This window comes from Sinohyriopsis cumingii, chromosome 7, assembly GCF_028554795.1.
Source record: "Sinohyriopsis cumingii isolate HCF-2022 chromosome 7, ASM2855479v2, whole genome shotgun sequence".
In the NCBI taxonomy this organism is placed as follows: domain Eukaryota; kingdom Metazoa; phylum Mollusca; class Bivalvia; order Unionida; family Unionidae; genus Sinohyriopsis; species Sinohyriopsis cumingii.
The window spans coordinates 66,477,615-66,499,789 of record NC_142967.1 but is presented as its reverse complement, the minus strand read 5'-3'; the positions used below and the strand labels follow the sequence as shown (position 1 = coordinate 66,499,789).

Here is a 22,175-nt window from a genome sequence, read left to right as displayed (position 1 = left end):
GCCATGCTAAGCCAAATGCCAGTTAGCTCTGACTACAGATCTGCATAATTGCTGGTATTCAGATATTTCGTTTTGTCAATACGTTAGCTGACACAGTACGATCGTTCTATCTTTGCCACTTTTCTGTTGTATTGCATGATCTTTTATTATCCTGAATTTAATTAATATGATGTAATCTCTGTTTAAGACGAAATACGTTCTTACGGTTATGGTCCGTACTATTAGCGTAGATATTGTTTTACGCATCGCGCTGAGAGAAAACACGCGAACGAAAAATGAACTGCATATGTGGAAGAATGATTTAAGTTACAGTCACCGTCGCTCTCATAATGCTTATGTATTTATTACATACAGTTCTTGTACTAATTGGTCTGTAACACCAGTTAGATGTTGTACGATGGTATTATGTATTTGCAAAGAACAAAATTAATTCCTTTCAAGAAGGTTCCTACAATGCTAATCGGCTTGGGGGAGGGCGATTGAAGAGTGGGCACAGACCATTTATGAATGTCATTACTATACGTACAATAAAATAAAAAGACGGCGGTGTCATTTTCGACTGAGAAAATGCCCACGCTCTTTGCTAACTTGACACTAAAAGGGTTTACTGATTGAGTTATGTCCCCATGATAACCTATTTACGATAATTGTTGTCATATGTTGTTCTTCGTCCAAATATTACAATAACCAGATTAGTTAATTTGTTTGCAAGCATGTTTGTATAAAGTCTATCATAATGCTATTATGATAGTAGTTTTTGGTACTTTTGAGTAATACCGATACCCCTAAAATCATACGATAACAAAATCGTGCGGGCGCAACCTCACCTTGAGAACTTCCAAACAGAGTATAATCGCCACCGATCCTATAATCACAATGTAATTACTAGAACATTAAATAATCCATAACAACAGATACTTGTATAGCTCTTAAAACTTTCATATAAAACTAAATGTCCTATATATTCTGTAAGAAAGGAGGAAACCTTTCCACGTCCTTCAGGAACCTATTTATATCATCGGCACTGTTATATCAAGCTACACTTTCCTTACTGGGATAACTTTAATAATGATGTTTAGATATTCTTTAGATATTCTAGTTCGCATTTGCATGACACCAAATTCTACTTAATTATCCTTCTTTAAGAAATACCAGCACTTCTGTGCCGCCCTTCGATATGACATTGATTTTATATCTTTATATGAATAAGTGACATATTCCACAATCGAGTAATAGGAATGTATTATTTATCTTTTTATATGGTGTATAAGGCTATTTATGTTTATAATTTTCATAGTCTCTTTGGTTGGATTTTGGATATGTAATGATTTAATATCACACTACAGAAAAACAAGAGAAGAAAAAGCAACCATATTTTGCATTAGTTCAATTATATTCTTATTTTGAGTTTTAGGTATATTCATTTTAACTTTAACATTATTTTGCATTGAATTGCAAAACTGTTTACCTCAAACAAATATATCTCGTTATAAAATTGGATCCTAAGTCGCGATTTGTGGACCTACAATAAGTGGAATAACACCACTGTGACGCTGTCATCTACGGGATCTCTATATAGCGAAAACTCTACTTGACTGTCCCAAGAGAATATAAGTTAATTTTCATGCTGCCTTTATCACCAACTGAGAGATATATTATACTGTGATAGTCTGACAAAGTATTTACACACAAGGCTGATCTCCTAATGGGAATAGGTAAAGTTGTTACATTTATGGCCTGGAAAATAATTCTTGACTTTCGCTTCAGAACATTTAATCAAATGACGATTTTAAAATGTATACCATAGCAAGAGAAAAGACTAGAAATCGAAAGCATAAAGTATGTATGTATGTATGTATGTATGTATGTATGTATTTTGATGATTTACATTAATATAATACATATATTGAAGTACTTATCTTTGGCTGATGAAAAGTTTGGATTATCAGTAAATTCCTTAATTATATCAGGTTGTTAATTATATCTTGAATTAAAAGCACTAATCAGCTTTCGAGAAGCATTAATAATACCAAAACATATATTTACCGTTATATTATAACTTATAATACAATCATCAGAACACGAACTAACTGGGCGTAAAATACAAAAATCAAACAAAGGTAACAGTGACTGATAGCGTTATACTTCATCGGCTGCACTTCTACCACTTGGGTTGACACAATAAAATAAGATTATATTTCAATCCAGCTCTTATTTATTGCAGGTGATGTATTCCTCTGTCAAAACTATGGTTGGGTGATGTCCCAGATGAGGAAATAAACACGGCCTAGATATCTGATGATCTCCCATAGATGGCTGGTACAATAACGGGAAATAGGACATTTTAGGTAGATTATTGCTATCTATCCCTACTTGTAAGTTGAAGCTATTGGTCTATTGAAAGAATAATACAAATTAAAAATAAAAGTGACAAACGCATATCCATCAACAACAATAATTATGCAATAGAAATATTCAAATAGTAAGAATACAAATATTAACTAGATTTAGTACATGAAATGAAATATACTACGAGAGAAGTGGAAAACTCTTGCCGAAATGGAAGCGGAGAAAATGTACAAGAATTAAAAAAATAAACACGCTAAAGTTTTGCAAATGCACGGTGATCAAAAATGGTAGAGTATTTATCAGATGCAGTAATTATAACACTGACTTTTGATGTGCACACATAATCCTAACGTCAATTTGCTAAAACGAAATAAAAATTGTTATGACAGCAAATAGAATAATATATTTATTTGCCTAGAAGTTTAATGAATTATAGAAATAAAAAAAATCATTCCAAAAGAAAACAAAAGTAACTTATCCGCATGAAAGAATCGACCAAGGTAAAGAAAATAATTCTCCAATTTCTAAAATCGGAACAATGAAGTCAGCATTAATTCGTTATTTAAAATTTTGTAAACAACTCAATAAGCCAATACAATTCTCCTCATTAGCTGTTTTTAAATTGTATAAGCCTGGCATCAAAATCACAGCATCTTGTATGTTTTTCATTGTATGATGAATATGGTATGGTAGTCGTTTTCCTTTGAGTTTCCTTCACGGCTTATCCTAGACGGAATTTAATCTATTCTCCTTGCAATATCTCATGCTGCTGCCATGTGATTGTATCGTCCAAGGTCCGATCCTGGGCACGTACAACTAGCATTTAGCAGAGCTCCAGTAATGGTTGATATTGTGAAAGATAGTTTAGTTGTTCATTCATTTTTTTTTACTTTTGCTTTTACAACACATTCTGTACATCACATTGGATACTATACTCCCTTTTAAATACTGCATCAACTGAGCGAGAGTCATTTGTTGTCAGATTTGACAAGATAATATCGTCTGACTTGACGTCATCCTTTACAAGTCCGTCACTTTCTAGCACGTAGTCGTATATATGCCCATCAGGAAATTGATCTGGTATATTCTTTGAAGGAAACATAATCCCACATAAGATAGTCGGGATTGTTGGACGTACTTTCTAATCCTGTGCTGCTTTAAGTTTATCTACTTTAATATTGGGTCATACATCGCGGTTGGTATGGATGTCAATGTATTCTGTTTATTAAATATCTTTATCCAAATAATTCCGTAGGAACGAGATAAACTTTTTACCACTTGCAGATCATATGGTAGATGGAACCCCACCTAGGGAAGTTTATTTCAAATTCAAGTAAGATTAGATCAAAGTGTCAATTGAAAAACCTCCACTCTTAACTTAGTTAACCCCCATTGTTTTCTAAACACTAGTTACACATTAATAAGACGTATATAATAAATATATTCTTTCCTAACGTTACGTTCATTTTATTCCCATCTAATGTATTTGACTTTTTTCGCACTTTCATTTTAGCTTCAGAATGAATATACACTGATAGTCCTTTACTGCTCAGTTAATTTTCTTATCCACCTACAATAATATATTGCTTGATACGTTTCACGCCTTCATTATTAATGTATGTCTCATATCCTTTTGAAACAGACAGGTAACAAATCTTTCACTTCTTTTATTTGTTTTGTCCTTTTCAGTATTTCTTCTCCTTATACGTGCGAGCAACTTTTTAATTAATATATTTTGCTTTTTGCCTTCAATATACTTTCTTTCATTATAAATAGTTTTGTACGTGGAAATAAAGTTGTCTCGATTTCTACCAAATTGTTTAAAAAGTTTTCCAAATCCCGTGATGCTTTTTAATTCCAAATAGTATCTTAGGTAGCAAATTTCACAAATAATGATTAGTATGGCTGAAGCGGGTGTGCAACACTGTATAAAGCATAATAAACGAATTATATATATAGTTTGGGCATAAATAGCTAAATGACAAACATGAACTGATTATTCTTGATTTGTCGTAAACCGTTTGATAGGTGCTAATTTTGAATTTAAATTTCCTTGTACTGCAGTGATTAACAGTGACATAAATGTACAGAAGTTAGGCTAATATTATATATCGCATAATACAGTAAAAACAGTTATATTGTGTTCGCGGTACAAGTCGCAAATGCTTCTTAGGGATAAAATGTTTGGTTTGTTTACAAGATAACGAAGCATTTTTCGAAGACTTTCGAATCTATGGAAGTTTCTGGTGTGTGAGTCATCTCATACGACTTTTGTAAATGTCTCTAGTAGCCTCTCTGTTTAATATCCCATGATCCCATAAGTGAATAGCATATTCACACAGAAAGCAAAAGAAATATGAAGATGAACAAACTTACTTATGCATGTTGAAGTAATTCGCCGTGCATCTGACGTCATATCTTCGAGATACTTTTGGTACTTCTGAAAGATAAAACGGGATCCATCTTTGTAGGCCTATATACATCCAAATGTTTGTGAAGCGCAAGGATACAATTGCAGAATTAAAAGACTGATTCGGCCAAGATGAAAACAATTCAGTGCGATTCCTGCAAGCATATGTGCCAGGGAGTATGACATGGTCGTGATCATAAAACTGGAGAAACGAAGAAACACCCTGACATAGAATATCAAGTGCAAATTTGAAAAGAAAGTGCAACATTGTGAATTAAACAGCACATATTCAAAGGTTTCTCTTAGTGTTCCGACTAAATTCCAATTCCAGTCTTGAACATTCTGATGTATCAAAGGCCTGAAAGGTGCTGATTTGGATGAATTCACAATAATCCCTCAATTGTGATTTAGTCCGAAAGTATGAATGAACACTTTGTATTTCCAATGCATACTTTAAATATATCGTCTACAAGCATAAGTTAACACGTTTTAAATGGTGACTCCACTGCAGATGTTAAGATATGAATGCAAAATTATGAGGTAAAGAACCTTGATAAAAACACCAAACGACACAATAAGTAGACCAGGAAGGAGGCCACTAATTCATTTCCAGAACATTCTAAGGTGCTAGCAAGGTCAAGTCTATTACTTAAATATTTGCAATCTACCCTACAAAGATCAGGTAGAGCATTTTCTTCCAAGATCAATACCAATGTCCTGAAACCAAATCCTAGTGCACATGTTTGCTAAAGGACGCTATTAGGTAGACTCAAACAGATTTGGCCATATTTTATGATTATTACCCGCACCCTTTCTTTCACCAGTTCTAACCACACAGTGGTCAAAGCGCAAAAGAACATTCAGTAATAAAATGCATGTTGTTTCTTTTACTCTCTCTCTCTCTCTCTCTCACACACACACACACACACACACACACACACATACACGCATGCACACACAAATTACATAGTGAAGTATGGTCATATTCATATTTGATAGATTATAATATTTTGCCTTTTCTTATAAAACGAGAACAAAAATACGTGTTTTTAAGAGGTGCTCTTCACCTGTGTTATTTTGGTGTGAAGCATTCTAAAGCCATTAACAAAACATTAGCCTTTCTTAGATAACGTTAGGTTCAACTGCATCGTAATGAAAGAAACATTAAAAATAACTTAAAGTATATACAGACGACATGGATACTATTAATTTTTTGAAATACTACAGACAGATTATTTGCTTCGTATGACGGCAATACACTTTTGATATTAGATAAATATAAAGTATTGGACATAATAATTAAAAAAAGAAAGAGCTCATAATAAGATCATATATTTTCATACTAGAGAAATATTTTTATAATAACGGTCTGCTAATAAAATGTTATTACAAGTTTGAATATGTTTTCCGTTGCAAAGATAAACTATTTTCGATGGCGTCTTTTTCTTTTCACTTGTATCTAGGTTTCTAACTAATACATATATGGCATGAAAACGCCATATTGTTGATTCATGGATCATACTTGCTAGACATCCCAAACCGTATTAGTCGCAAAGCTGTCTGGTTTATGCAAATGAAACCAAATTAATGTATTTCCTCAACAACATAGCTGCGGTTACTTGATATTTAGAGGATGGATAACAAGCGTATGAGCAATAATCAACCCAAACAACAAAGTGCTTGGGCATATCCCATAACAAAGATTACATCATGGCGAGCGCAAAAATCAGAATATAGCAAAAAGATCTACACGCAACTTAAACAACTTGAAAATGTTTTGCCAGGTGACTGATCATTGCCGTTATGGATTACGATGTGATGTTCGAATGGATGACACGAAGTTCCCTATCTTATTTTAAATTGATTAGAAATTGAATTTTAAACAAATAAGAATTTAAAAATAATATATCCATTAATTAATCTTTAATTGTGATAGACACCAACTTGTACTAGAAATAAGATGAAAAGAAGGTAGTTGGTCAAAAAGAAACGATATGTGATATGCAACTATTTCTTGTTTCTTTCGAATTTGCATAAAAGGGATAAAATTAATGTCGCGGCAACCTTTATAATAATATAGTCTGGGCAGGTTCAGCTAAGTAGAATTTACTATATATATATATATATATATATATATATATATATATATATATATATATATATATATATATATATATATATATATATATATATATATATATATATGCAACTGTCTAAAGGTACATCTTCAAAAGAAATATTTGTGTCGATTCTCCCTCCATCTCGCACTGTCGCGCGTGGACTATATACGTCTGTATCTGTTCATGCATGTATTAGAAGTAAGAATTTATGTTAGTTGTTTTCATTAATATATATATTATGCGTGTGTGTGTGTGTGTGCGTGTGTGTGTGTGTGTGTGTGTGTGTGTCCGGTCTATGACAGTTGCAATTACTTGTAAACTATTCATGTTGACAATGATGTTGGAAGAGAAAATATACTGACGATACTTTCATTTTATATATTGTTCTACTCTTCGATAAAATGTGTAATTCTGCTTTTATAATTAATAATTATTATTTTCCTTTCATTTCATTTCACATGTGTTGCATGGATTGTATTCATTATATGAGCAAAGATTGCATTTTAACAATGAGTACAATTTTGATACTGAGTTAATTGCTGTGTATAAAATCTTCCCATGAACTGTTATGGGAAAGGTATTTTCGAGCAATTATAAATATTAAAATGTTCTGTCAGACTGAGTTACTTAAGCGCTTAACGACACCTGTCATAAAGAACAATATCTTTAATACAACATATGTAGCGGTAATGTATAAACAGAATAAAGAACGCTTTGAAACCCAAGAATCAAAATTGGTGCTAATTCTGGAATTTATTTAGGATTCAAGGATGTTAAATATGCATAAAATGATGATTGCTACTCACCTTTAAAACTGTAGCTTCTTCAACTCCTATCAGAATCCAGGTGTATAATGTGCGATATTCAAGGGCTAGTCTCCTAAATTTTATGGAATCCACCCCCTCTTCCATCCGTCTTGCTTTAGCGTGACTTAGAAGTGAATATCTACAAATCTCGTATAAAACAAAACAAGATGATCAAAAAAAGGTAATACAAGGGCCATACAATATTACATGAATACAATTTTGAATGTTTCCGACAATTAAAGTTTTTGCTAAAAGATTTTGTTGATGCTAAATAAGATTTGGTTGGTGCTAAATAATCACTTCAGCCATGAGTTGACATATTGTATTTAGTAATATACACCACAATTAACAAACAAATAATAACCTAATGTAAGAGGTGTCATAGTAGAAACTCAATACGCTATTATAATACTGCTGCTCCCAATGCAAACACAATTGAGGTCAGTTTGGAACATCGTTAAGTGTGTATTGATGAGTATTTCACAAAATCAATCAAGTGAAACATTTGCTCGATGAGGTGCGACAGCTAAATACCTGTTTGGGTTTTGCTGGTTACTAACATCTTCATCATGATGTAGTGCAACATATTTTCCAATTTCTTTCTTTGGTCTAACAAATTTCATTCCAGAGCTGCTAACTCTAAACAACATAAAATCTAATGTTAGGTTCGCAGCAAAATGAAATGAATAAATTACATTTGTGTGTGAGGTATGGTTGATATAATACGTTTTATGCATAATTATATCACATTATCGTAAATCGTACACTATTAGCTCAAAGAACTAGCCTAAATATATGATAGAAAAATATGTTATAATATAAAATAATCACAAGAATATTATTTCGTGAAGAACTGGAAACTGTGATGGAGAACATTTATTTAATTCATTCCTCCTGGTTAGCAGGACTTTTGTACCTACATTCCATTCCATATCGCTATAAATCGATTCACGGAAATTGACTGTTGTTTTGTTTCTATTAACGAATATCATATTAATTACTACAAGGCTTGATGAATTATATTTTTATGTTTTGTTTATCGTTTTAAAGCAAATAATATAACTTCTAAAGTGAAAATATTCGGCAAAAAAAATATTAGTCTTTAGACTAATTTAGCTCCTCAAATGTGCGAGTAAGATGATTTGGGCATGTGAATCTGCAGCAAAATAATCTGTCCCTCTGTTTCGGTCCATGCCCAGTTATCTGTCCTGGGCGGTAAAACAAAATTTGAAAACCGTTGTTGATTTTGTACAAACTTAAATGTGTTTGCTTTAAATGATCAAGATTTATACAGTTACACAATGCTATCAATAAAATAATTGAAATGCCTAATTACTAGACCGAGAGATATGTCATATAAACAACGATTCCATGTTAACACATGAAGGGATGCGGTGACGCTTGTAAATATATACAGTGTGAAGAAGCAAAACTCTTAAAATTGGACGTCAAGAATATGTCTTGTAAGCTATACAGTTTAACTTCTATACTGGATTGCTATGAAAATTATGTGGGTCCAACTGGAGATCAGCAAGTGACAGTGTACAAGGAAGAAAATGATATTGGTCCCAGGGACACAATCCAAATGCATGATTAATGAAACCAATGCATATGCCTTCAATGTCAGGGAATGGGTAATTTCAATGGTAACTCAAAATACTTTAACTTAGAGATACTAACAAACCAAACCTGAATCAAACAATTGAGTGATTTATTTTACATACGCTATCATACTAACTACGGTATTTCCTCATATCCTTGTTGTTTCTATACAACTGACGTAATTCTTTTATTTATAATGACATACAATGTTATATAATCGATGTTCAGAATTAAGACTACCATGGACGGACGAAAGTACTGAACAGACGTGAATAGATGTACAATCACCATGAGTATAACAAACTAACAGATAGCATAGGAATGCATCGATGCCCTATTTTCGTTGTATTCGATTGGCAAGAGACATTATTCACATTGTAAGCATGATCCATTTCAAGTTATGCAATAACTTATGACATGTCATTTAGCTGTAGAAATGAATATTTTGAATAACCTTTACATTGCCGCACGAAAAGAAATCAAAAGCAGAGGGGCGAGCCGGTTTTGATTTGAAGAAATATATCATAATCCCGTTAATAAGTACAGTGCGTAATCCAAGCAGAAAGAGAGTTTAAACAATTATAGTTAAGCGTCACATTGCCCAATAACATGATATTAAGAACTAGAATTAATCTAAGAATATGCTTACAATTAGTAACTAGACAAATACTGGCCAACCTATGAAAAATATACAACTGAGAACGAGTGCATCTTCGTGCGCAGTGCGCCTACTAAGTGATATCATGCTAGCTCACGGAGTTTGAACGCATTTAGTCTCCTGAGCACACTGTATATGCATGAATTATTGACACTAGTACAAAAATATCACGTTATCATCAGCCCACTACCCATATACCCTAAAGCACAGTTCACCGACCCAGTGAAATAAGTTTTGGTAACATTTTCGTTTAGCTGATTAAGTTGATTTAAGAATATTTGCTCAATGCAATTTTTAAAGATTTTTGTTCAAAGATAAGTTTTGCCATTTTCAAAACTAAATTCAAAGAACATTAAATGAAATATAGAATATAAAACATTTTCAAACAAATTTTCTTTCCTTTTGAGCCAATATTGCAATTTCACTCTATACCCAAGGTCATGACCTTCCCATTCGTGTGTTGTATAATTCAGAAACTCAGGTAAGTAATCTCCAAAGTAGCTCTTATAAAAACAGAGAAATGAAGCCTGTGACTACACATCCAAATATATAAAACAAAAGAGATAGCACTTGTTCCGCCAATTGTATTAAACGATATTATCTTTTTATTTCATTGCCATCGTGACCTTTGAAAGGGACAATAACCCATTTGAACAATTAGCTCAAAAAGATCTTTTCAGTTTTTGTTAAGTCAAGCGGGTACAATCATATTATTTTCCGTCAGGGCTTCTAACTTTAGTTTATATGTTTACGATTGAATGACCTTACACTAAGCAATAAAATAGAACGAAAACCAGCAAATATTTTGTAAAATGTAACAAATAATTTGTTTCCTAGAATACAGTGTAAAACCTCAACACATAACATGGATTAATGAGCAATAAATTCAAGATAGTCCAAAAGTTATATCCTCAGTCATAATTAGTGCGGTTATCACATTCCAGTGGTTATTGAATTAAAATCTAATATTGAACGTGTTGTTGTGCCATCGATGTTGAGATATGCCAGTAGTCTTCAGATGAATCATAATAATATAATCCTAGATGTCCTTGTCTGAATTCACTATAATTCTACGTTAATGATTCTGTCTGAGAATACTATTGAAGGAAAATTTGTATTTCCAGTGAGTAAGAATTTGAATCAATAATTCCACCAAAATCAAAACCTGAACGCAACAATGCAAATAATTTGTGCTTCAGATGTCATTGCTGGAATGAATAACTTCTCAAATAAACAACATCATAAACCCCTCTACTTGACATAAGTCATAATTAGTATGTTCGGAACATACAACGTCTATTTACAATAAGTTTTCACTCTAGATTATTCTGCATTGTTTACAAGATAAAATCTGTTACCAAGATTGTAATAACAAATGTGGTAAACGTCATATGCAACGGCTTAATCCATGGAGAATTCCAAAAACCTAGTCCAGACGCAAATTACAGGTTTGCACATATTGATAGTGATCAAGAGATTTAATCCACTCTCGTAGCTAAATATTAATCTCGTATTATTTTTGTATCAAAATCGAGAGGACATCAGTGTCCCTAACCAGGCACAACATAAACTTGATGTTTGACTGGGTCTAATCCAACATAGCGTCATACAAATAAACATTCACAGAAAAGACTGACAACAATCGAATGTAAATATACATTACAGAATATACCTTGCTATTAAATAGTCATTTTATATATATATATATATATATATATATATATATATATATATATATATATATATATATATATATATATATATATATATATATATATATATATATATATATATATATATATATATATATATATATATATATATATATATATATATAAAATAGGTTTAGTGAAGGATAAATATGTCTTGACTAATATGCGGGAGTGATTGCAAGCATGAGATAACAAAACACTGAGTTTCTTGTTTATCATGGTGATCACTAATTTTGTTCCTAATTGTCTGAAATAATGCTCAGTATGTAGAGAAAAAATAACATTAACGTTAAACATCATGTGGTAAAATTTGGCTATATACTATTACGCATGCAACAAATCAACTTACCTTGACATCAATCAAGTGATAATATACTGTTGTGGATATTAAAGTTATGTGTGCCTTCCGTTTGTTTGTGAAGGGGGTTTCTGAATGAATGCATAAATGAAGTTTGTAATGATTGGAAATTGCAAGCAATTCATATGTTAGAGGTTTAGTTCAACGCTTAACCTTGTTTATGGGTTACTGAAACTTTTCCATTGGAAATCAGGAGTTTTTCCATCGTTCTAGTGAAATGTATATCCAGGGACATGGTAATCAAATAATTCGTTACTGTTTTGAGATCAGTTTGGGAATCATTCAGATCCGTGGTTTGATATAATTTGAGGGGCATTATTTATCAAACTTATTCAGTGGACTATTAAAATGCTGATTGACTTCTGGACTAATACATTCCTGTGGAAATTAATGTGAACTTATTCAAGGATAATCAGGAATGTCTCATTGTGTTAGATAAAGGATTAGTGGAAGTAAATCGGAATATTATATGATTTGCAATATCAGATATGAATTTTAGTATTATTTGGGATTTAATTCACAATTATATAAGTGTGTCTTAAACATTCACTTTATAAAGTAGTGAAATAGTTTAATAAACTAGTTGGTTTCGATTTTCTTTTTTCACATAGATTAAGACCTATAGTCGTATGAAGACACATAATATTATGTTTAATTTTGTTCTGTCCCTTAGTTTAAGTCCGCAACCAGCAAAACAGTGTTACGTAATCGATCGCAAGAAACTATTGCAAGATATGACTGGAGATATAGCATTTGTTTGCATGTATTAACCTCCAATGTTTGCATTTGTCATCAAGTTTAAATTTAGTGAAATTGAGTCGGTTGTCCAGCTAGGGCTATTATTGTGGATTACACATATCGTGTACACATCATGCTAATTAATTTTACGTGGATATATAAGAGGTAGATATGATCATCAACAGGCTCATGCTGACACATGACTCTTGTATATGTGAACTTGTCTCAAACATATCATACACTATCAGTTTATTTACATTCAAGAAAAGATGTTTGCTTTTACCAAGATACCATCAATATGTCCACTATCAAGAACAAACATTATTCAGCTTTTAGATAACCGAAGAATATTACTATTTTGTTGCAAGCTACAATCCAATTCTGTAATTACAACGATTTCCACGCGATTATCGATAGTTTGAATAAATCTTAAGGCCAAGGAGATATAGTTAATTCGACTCAGCGTACGAATATATTTCTAGCAGGAAATTGTACTTATATGTAACGGCCTTTTCGGTTCATCTCCAACAACTGTCGTTCAAAATAGCGGACACATTCCATGTTATTGACATGAGAATCAAACCTTGATATCAACACAGATTCAAGAAAATTGCTATGTATAGTATGTCCTCTTTGAACCCAAGCAATAAAAAATATATAGCAAAAACCAAATCTTCAAGAGTTGAAAACCAGCTTACTTGCAAATCTGCAAAATGTGATGACTTTTCTAATTCCGTATTGCGGCTGGTTGTCAACTACAAGTGTTGGGTTGACTTACCTTTCTAGTATTAACAGTTTATGACGGCTCTGTTCCCTTTCAGTGAAGTGAAAGTTTTACCAAGCACGTGTTAGTTTTCACATTTAAAGCATGTTTATGATGATTGCTATGGACGTTTTTTCACCTTTAGGAAATGTACATACAGTATACTAAGAAAGTATTAGGAATGGGTGGGTATCGATGTTCCTCCACATTCAAAATTCTGATCGGATGCTAACCCAGTGCAATCATTGGAACGTTTTAATACAGGGCGATTCAAAATTTAGGATGATTATGAACCATCAGTAAGGGCCAATGTGATGATATTGCAAGATGAGTTATATTGCATCCCTTAGTTCATTGTGTACACATGGTCTGAATATATACCAGCAGCTTACTGGAACAGAGAAAGGAGAACTATGCAACTTCAATAGTCACATTGAAAGTGATTAAGCAGCGTGCGTACAAAAGTCAGTTATTGTCAAGTTATCATATGATGCTTCGTCATAACAGATATAACTTGCTCTTTGGTCAAAATACTTTGATTGTTATGTATTGTTTTCTTTAAGAAAAAATTAAAAAATAAAAAACGTGAAATATTTGCCGACTTGTAAATCCTTTTGAAATCCTTCGTTGTATTAGACAATACTCCGCTTCCAGAAGCCTGACAAATGTGGATGACTACATTAAGAAATAGTATTGTTCTGTGGGAATTTTCAATAGTATAAACTCTGCTAAACGAAATTATTATTCAGGCCAGTCTAAGTCTCTCTAAATTGGGATAGCGAAGAACACGACAATAAAGCCGCCCACATGAACTCCGATAGTTCTGTATGATTTCCGAATATATAGTCAGGACTCAAATGTCCCATGTTCTCTCTAAATGCATGTGGAGAAAATGACATTGTATTATATGACCATGAATAAATCACATTATTATATACTTACTTAGACATAGATTCTTTGGCTAAATTATATGCCTGGGATAATTGTGTAACTCTTCATTTCTGTACATGTCAAAGAATTGATGTCAGTAAAGTAAAAAAGTATTTTGAAAAAATAAATTATTTCATATAGGAAATAACTAAACTAGTAATGCTAAGACAAGTGCAACATATCAATATCAGTGAAGTACAGAAAATAGCACAATGACTGCAATGCGGATAGAGATTAGTTAAGATTACTACATAGTCTATAATAAAACCAAAACGAGTATAGGGACAGGCAAACTTCAATAAACCTTTGACGTTGCAATGCACAGAAAAATAGGAGGAATTATTATGCAATTCGCGTTGAGTTTAACTATTGGACCTCATTAAAGCAAACCTTATTCCCAGGTCATCATCTTCTCCTCCCCATCCAAAGTACAGATTAGAAAATCCATTGCACTTCTTGTACTGTTCTTTCGTAAAACCGACGACACCTCCGTAATAGTCATCATAGGAGATGCTAAAAAGGTAAAGGGATGGTTAAATGATGCAGTATGTGCGTATATGTTATTGTTAACAAGCATAATAAACTGTAGCATAAGTGACAGAACAGAAACAATTAACAGTGAATAAGATTATAGTTGTGGTATATTACCCAGATTAGCTACTGTACCTAAAACAATATCAGGTCAACAAAAGCAGATGGCATACGTAACTGTCCCCATATCTTTATCAATAATATTTATTGTAACATTTGGTATTAGTTCGATTTAGTTTCATATTTTAACGATGATAAAGTATATCTATTCACACATGACAGTGACTATAATTACAAAGTTATATCTACCAGTTACTCCGAAAACTGCGTTGCTAGTATTCGCTTTGACATTTACATTTCTTACGATATGTATAGTCAATTCTGCACATGTCATCAATTGCGAAAATTATGTTTGAGTTAATGTAATTTCAAAGATTATTTTTTTATGTTTCAGATAGATATTGCTTCTGCATGACAGGAGTTGGAACCATGTCATCACCTCCGGATATAATGCGTACACTGTACCAATATCAACCTATTTAATTGACTACGAACAGCACACATTCTACATAATTGTAATAAGCATAGTGATAAGTACGAAAATATAGGACACTTAATTTAATGTCAGTTGAGAAATTTGAGAAATTGGAACAAACTTGCGAAATTTACTGGTTCTATTTAGCACACTGCAATTACTAATTTCTATATTTTTCAATGTGTTAAATCTACCAGTGTTTCTTACGCCTAATGTCAGCGGTAGGGTTACTGGTAGGGTTACTGACATTTGATTACAAATAAGGCGAAGGATGTCACCAATATTTTGTGGCATTTAGTATCTCTCAAAGATAGTGTTTTTATATATATATATATATATATAGAGAGAGAGAGAGAGAGAGAGAGAGAGAGACTGTTTAATATTTCTGCAACTAGCCGACATCGAGTAGAACAAAACTAATCTTTTTATTTAAAATCTAAGAGCTTCAGTTCTTGTTGTTTTGGAAAAGGTTAACAAAATCAAAGTATCCGTTAGACAGGAAATAAGGCGATCTGATAAGACAAACTTACATGACTACATGCAACGAATGTAATTGCATTTGATTTCATTCATTTAATTGGCTTTAACTCTGATAATACTAGTCACTAAGGACTTTGGGGGAGTTCTAATAGCCGTATTTACTACCTGCTAATTGTTATTTCGTTTCCCCTTTTTTAGAATTCAGTTAGAGTTCTGCTGATTATTTTTTATAAGAACGGCCATATTGGCCAATACCCATTCTGATTGTAAATCTTTCAGTCATCAAAACGACGCAAACGGGCGTTAGTTTCTTACCTGCATATATTTTGTTTCCAATGTTAATGAAAAAAAACAACTGACTAGGCTTCCGAATATAGAAAATATTCAAATATATCATGGCATATGAGGTTTAAATATACACTAGAAGAGTAATACCTCTGTTAAAATGAATTAGCCAACATGCCTAAACTATATAATTATATAAGATATTATATGTTGTGCCCGATTATTCGACGAAAATATATGAAAAGTAACTATCATTCAGGAAAGGTCAAATATTATATATATAAAAAATCACGTAACAATGTTCTTGTTGAACAGGGTACTTGACCACAATTATGCTAAACATTAACTGAAATAACTTTATAGAAACGAAGTTATGGAATACAAAGTTATAGTTATATATTGTTCTATTTAGGTGACCGTTAAATTTCTGACTTTAGAAGATAGGAACAGAAGTATTTTCAACTACAACCATCTTAATAATAAATTATGATAATGAAAAATAATTACGGACCATACAGAAATGTGTAAGCGATTAAATAAAGTTTCATTATAAATCATTTTGTCAGAAAAGAACATAATTGTCCTAAGAATTTTTTGTAAATATTGTAGATAACTCTGATTTCCCTAGTTAATCCGAAACTTGCAGAAATTTTTTATAGTAACCATATACTTTTATACCACTCGGTCAAGTAAAATAAAATAACATAATGAAAAAGCAATGCATGTTTGCGACTACTCTGTCATATAATGGGATCTTTTGTTTTAGTTTGATAGTAAATTCGCCATTTTTCTTGTGTTTCTACAGCATACTTTTATAACGTGCAGCCGCCATTATCACACAAGCATAGAGTACTATTCACATATGTTGCTCTAAAGGGGGAAAACTAGATGTTATCTGAAAATGTTGCACCATAAAACTTACACCTACGTTACTTTTAGAAAATGTTCCTAGTGCGTCGAATATATTAAGAAAACTTAAAATAACATCAAACCGATTTGCTAATAAATTCTTCGTGTATTATTAAAGGACAAGATAATGTATACTGAAATAATGGTGACCTAATTTGAATTTATATTATTCACATATTTTGAATACATAGTTGGCACAGCTGGAAGTAGCTTATATTCATAATATTAAGATTTTATTTGCGCCGTTAGAAGATAATTTAAAACCATTCGCACAAACCCACAAGCATGGCTGATTCAACCTAGTCACATATGTTTTTAATTATTAAATATTTCTGGGAATAAGATATTTTGTGTAATACGTGTTTCTTTTATCGGTGTTGATTAATCAAGAGTTTTATTATGAGAAATAACAAGAAACCGTACAAAATATTTAGTACCAAATTCACGATGACTTATTACCTAGATTTCATCGATGGAACTGATGTTTCTTAGCGTGCAGCATTGATCACACTTTATAAATTTTACCGTTTATATTTAAAAATTAAATGAGATTGATTTTCTGGAAGGTCATTTGGGTAAAGTTTGCTGAGTAATAGCCTTTTCACTTCGAAAGCGAAACAAGTGATGTTAACACTATTACCTATTATTACCATGTTTTGTGCTTAAGGTAACAAAATGAATCGGCTGACTTCCGCATCGGTACAAATTTCGATCGTTGGTCATAAGCATATCTACGTCATGGACGATGTAACAGTTGTAGTCGAAGATCCCCCATACTGTGAGCACACCTGCATTTGCTAAAAGTCCTCGATTAAACTGAGTGGGCAATGCCTTTCCAAAAAAAAAAAAACAAATATGTTAATGAATTGCCATATTAGGTAAATTCATGATGAATAATATGTCATTCTGACAGGTCATATGACTGAATGTAAAAGCAGGATGTATGTGCTGCTACAAACTTAGCATAACTTTAGTTGTATAAAGTCATAATCCAGCATGAACAGAGTACTAGCATAATAATGTTGTAAAGGATGAATACAAGACAGTAACATATTTTACTAGTAAATACTCTCAACATTTTCTTAGATGCTAATAAGTGCAATAATGTCATAAGATGCCTATATATGACCGTTTTCTTTATAAACAGGATTTGCAAATATGCCTAAAACAAGAGAGTGTCAGTGCAGAAAACAATATTATAACTATACCCCAATCATTTTTCATAATCACTGGTTATAATAAATGTACGAAATTCACAAGATGTTAGTTGTAACGGTATTGTCTTATTTATTTAATCAGCAAAAGCGTGGAAATTAATTTGTCGGTTCTGTTAATAAAGTACGGATATTGAAAAAAACGAGAACAGTAGACATCAATAACTAAGCCTTTCAAGCTTTCAAACAAAATAAACTAAAATCTTTTTTAAAAAACAAAAAGAAATTCGCAATATGTTTAATGATTCATCACGAAGATGAAAAGAATTACAAATTTGATATCTGATCGATTATTTGACTTACTTCTTCTTAGTGAATATATTAAAAACACCCACAGCGATGTGTCAGAGAATATTAGTGTGGTCCTAAATTTCGCGTTACCCACTGTAATACTGATTAGAATATAATATTGTACAATAGGTGGGGGTTTGTTGATTCTGAAGGAGTGACGCTGCAGATGTTAACTCCCCGACTAATTTAGGTTTTTCGTTATTGATATTTCTTTGCCATTTGTCAAAGTGAACACAGATTAGGTATCATGTTCTGAAGGACAGTTAAATAACTTAAACATAACATAATTTATAGAATATCTCATAATATAATAATAATTGTGGTCATGCATTTAAATAAGGTTACAAGGGAGTCACGTGTTCGGCAGCGGAAGCAAGATCATTAACTCATCTATCATTTTGAACTTCCTTAAAATATCATATATTCTATAATAGGCTTTGCATTCAACTGAACATTTTGAACACTATTACCATATGTGAGTTTCTTCCTTGATACGGGTACGTGTTTGGCATGCGTAAATCACGTTTAATGTAACATTCCTTTATGACGACTTACAAGGTCTAAATAAACAACAGAAAAGGGATAAAACGAAGTTTTAAGCCACCGACCATAGAGTAACAACAGGCATGTCGGCCAGTTATGCGCAACAGGAAGTCGAAATGTCAGGCACGCCAGCATATCAATCGGCCAAGTTCACCAGATGTCTACTAATCTGTTGTTGGCCCGCTGAAACCTCAAGTGGTTTTTACCGTTAGGAGAAAAAGAGTCCTGTTCTCGAATTCTTCTCGCTACTATGAGAGTAAAGAACGTTGGCCACCTGGTGTACAACCATAACGATCACAAAGAAAGAAGGAACGTATGCCGACCGTAGCTCCATATGTTCCGACTGGTCGACATACTGGGATCTGACCATTTATAGACTCGCATTATAGAGGAAAAGTCTAAGCGTGTGCCCTTGCTAGAGTCATACAAGAAAACCTAGAAATTTCAGAACCATCACCGCTAGATGTACATGGAGTACATTATCTATGCGGATGCCGAGACATTCTATGTGCTAGTGTAGAACCCAGCCGGCGATCCGGACAAAAATCCACAAACATAAAATATCCTGCCAGATCACGTGCAGATATTGTTATATTATTATCCTCGGTAACAGTCTCCAAGTCTTCGCACTTTCAATCATACTTTAAAGCGTGAACTGCGGCAGATATTAGAGGTATGTCAAAAAGTTTTAATGGATAGAGAGGATTACAACACTGTATAGGAAACCACGTACTGTTAAATATGTTGCAATGCAGAGTAGATATGATACGATAACATTGCCATATACCGGTAACTACGGCATAAATACATGCACAGATGAGAGCGCTTTCAGAAACCTAGCTTTCCCCGATACAGTCCTCGTAGCGAGCAACTCAGCCGATACAGTATATCTGCAAAAACTACAAGCATTTGTAGAGCTCGGGTTAAACTTTGCCCTCAAAGTTGAGGTGAGGCGGTTGCGAAGCAAAACATCAGCAGAAGCAAAGACGAACCCAAACAGTTGTCACACACACTTCCACGAGCACATACGAGAAGGCAAAAGTATTGTTTAGTACCTTTAATAAAAATAAATAAACAATATCCATCCAGACATAGTGTAATGCAAATTCGTGCATTTTATTTTGACCACTTGGAACACGGACACTCAGAACAACTTGTGTTTTGCTGGCTAAATGTATGGTAGACATGATTGTCTAACTTAATGACACGTGCCTTGCTGAAATCATATTTTGTACAATTCATATTTGGTCTAGCTGTATAAAGTCTTAAACATAAGAATAGCGGTGTTATAAATGTCACTAGAAGTACATATTGATATAATGCTAATTTCTAAGTAAATGATAATATGAATATATATTCTAAGACCGATAAATACTTGATATTTAATCTTTTAAAATCGATAGCACGGCACCGCAGCTTGTACAACCATTACTAGCATAAAGACGGCAATTACATATAACACACACGCAATATCAATGACCATAAAGATCAAAACTCGTTTTTACAAACATTACACTGAATCTAAACGATGTGTATTTACATAAATAACAAACCATTAGGCATTTTGGTAAAATTGTGCAAGAATTGATTTCAAACTGTTTTTATTCATCTGAATGGTCAAACGGGTTCATAGGGATATAACAGCTTACATACGAGTATACTTACCATTTCCACGACATATATGCCATACTCAAGTTCCTGGCGTTGTAAAACAGTGTGAAGATGGCGCACGCAGATTTCCAGGTGATTATTCCTGTCTCTGTATGGAATAATAATCGCGGTTCTCTCTCTTGCTTTACATTTTGGTGGCGCATATCTCCCGCCAAAGGACAGATTTATCAAGCTATTTCCTTTCGTTACATCTCTAAGAGTAACTGTTGGCTTTATGTTCATCTGACCCACTTAAACATAGTGAACACAACAATGCAATTTTGCATATCTTATTGTAAGAATTCATAGATATGAATACATTATGTATAGGTATTCGTTGTTTTCATTTGATAGAATGTTTATAATACGGGTATTATGATTTATAATCATAACTGTATTTAATATTCAAATTTACATCTTACTACAGCTTTTATTTATTTTATTATAAATAATGCAATGTTAATTTTGAAAATATGTTATCTGAAAACTTTTAACTGTTGATAACATATGTTGCCAAGACACACCTGCTACATGTAGCAGCTGGAAGGTTTATTTCAGGTTGATTTAAAATAGTGGCCAAGCAAAGCGGTGTTGACTTTGCACTGTTACTTCCAAGTGGAAGTGAGTCTTGCTGACTTAGTCAGCTGGCGTTTCAAAGGAAGGATATTGTCCGGATTCAAAAAGGAATGTTTTCTTTCAACACTAATATTTCAACATTTCGAAATAAATTATGTGGAAAGAACTCTTCGTTTATTATCAATGATGGTGTATGGTCTTTTGTTATAGATTATGATGTGATGTATACATGACATATTATTTTTCTTTCGGCCTGATATCGTTCTCTAGAATCATTATCAACAATAATAAATATGTATTGTACAATGTCATGTTATTTTAAAAACATTCCTAAGCACTAAATTAAATACACGTAGTATAGAAATACTGCCTTACCAACATATGAAGGTTGTTCCGGACAAAGTGGTATCACAGATTCATTGAGTTTAGGTGCGGTTTCTGCAATCATGTCAACCAAACTTTTGCATGTTGATGAAACTTCTTCCATTGACAAGGGTGATATATCATTAGATCTCATGGTGTAATTAGATGATCTTGGTATCTCTATCTGGCATTGTTGACGTTGCCAATAAATATGCGCTAATATTACGACTTGGACACACACCGTTACAATCAGGAACACTTTTTGGTATAGGGAGACAAATCTGCAAACGATTTTCATCATTATAATAAAGTTCTCGAACTGCGGTGAAAACTGGATCTCATATCAAAGAAA

General features: G+C 32.7%; 1 protein-coding gene across 1 annotated transcript; it reads right to left on the bottom strand.

Moving 5' to 3' along the window:
• Positions 1 to 3,741: 3,741 nt before the first annotated feature.
• LOC149795441 (beta-1,4-galactosyltransferase 4-like) lies at positions 3,742 to 22,137 on the bottom strand. Its single transcript, XM_089964097.1, has 7 exons — positions 21,836 to 22,137; positions 20,900 to 21,135; positions 17,827 to 18,017; positions 14,837 to 14,959; positions 8,220 to 8,324; positions 7,686 to 7,824; positions 3,742 to 4,789 (listed from the first exon to the last, which is right to left on the bottom strand). The coding sequence occupies exons 1-7, from the start codon at positions 22,122 to 22,124 to the stop codon at positions 4,649 to 4,651; spliced, it is 1,224 nt and encodes a 407-aa protein (XP_089820223.1). The 5' UTR covers positions 22,125 to 22,137; the 3' UTR covers positions 3,742 to 4,648.
• Positions 22,138 to 22,175: the final 38 nt, after the last annotated feature.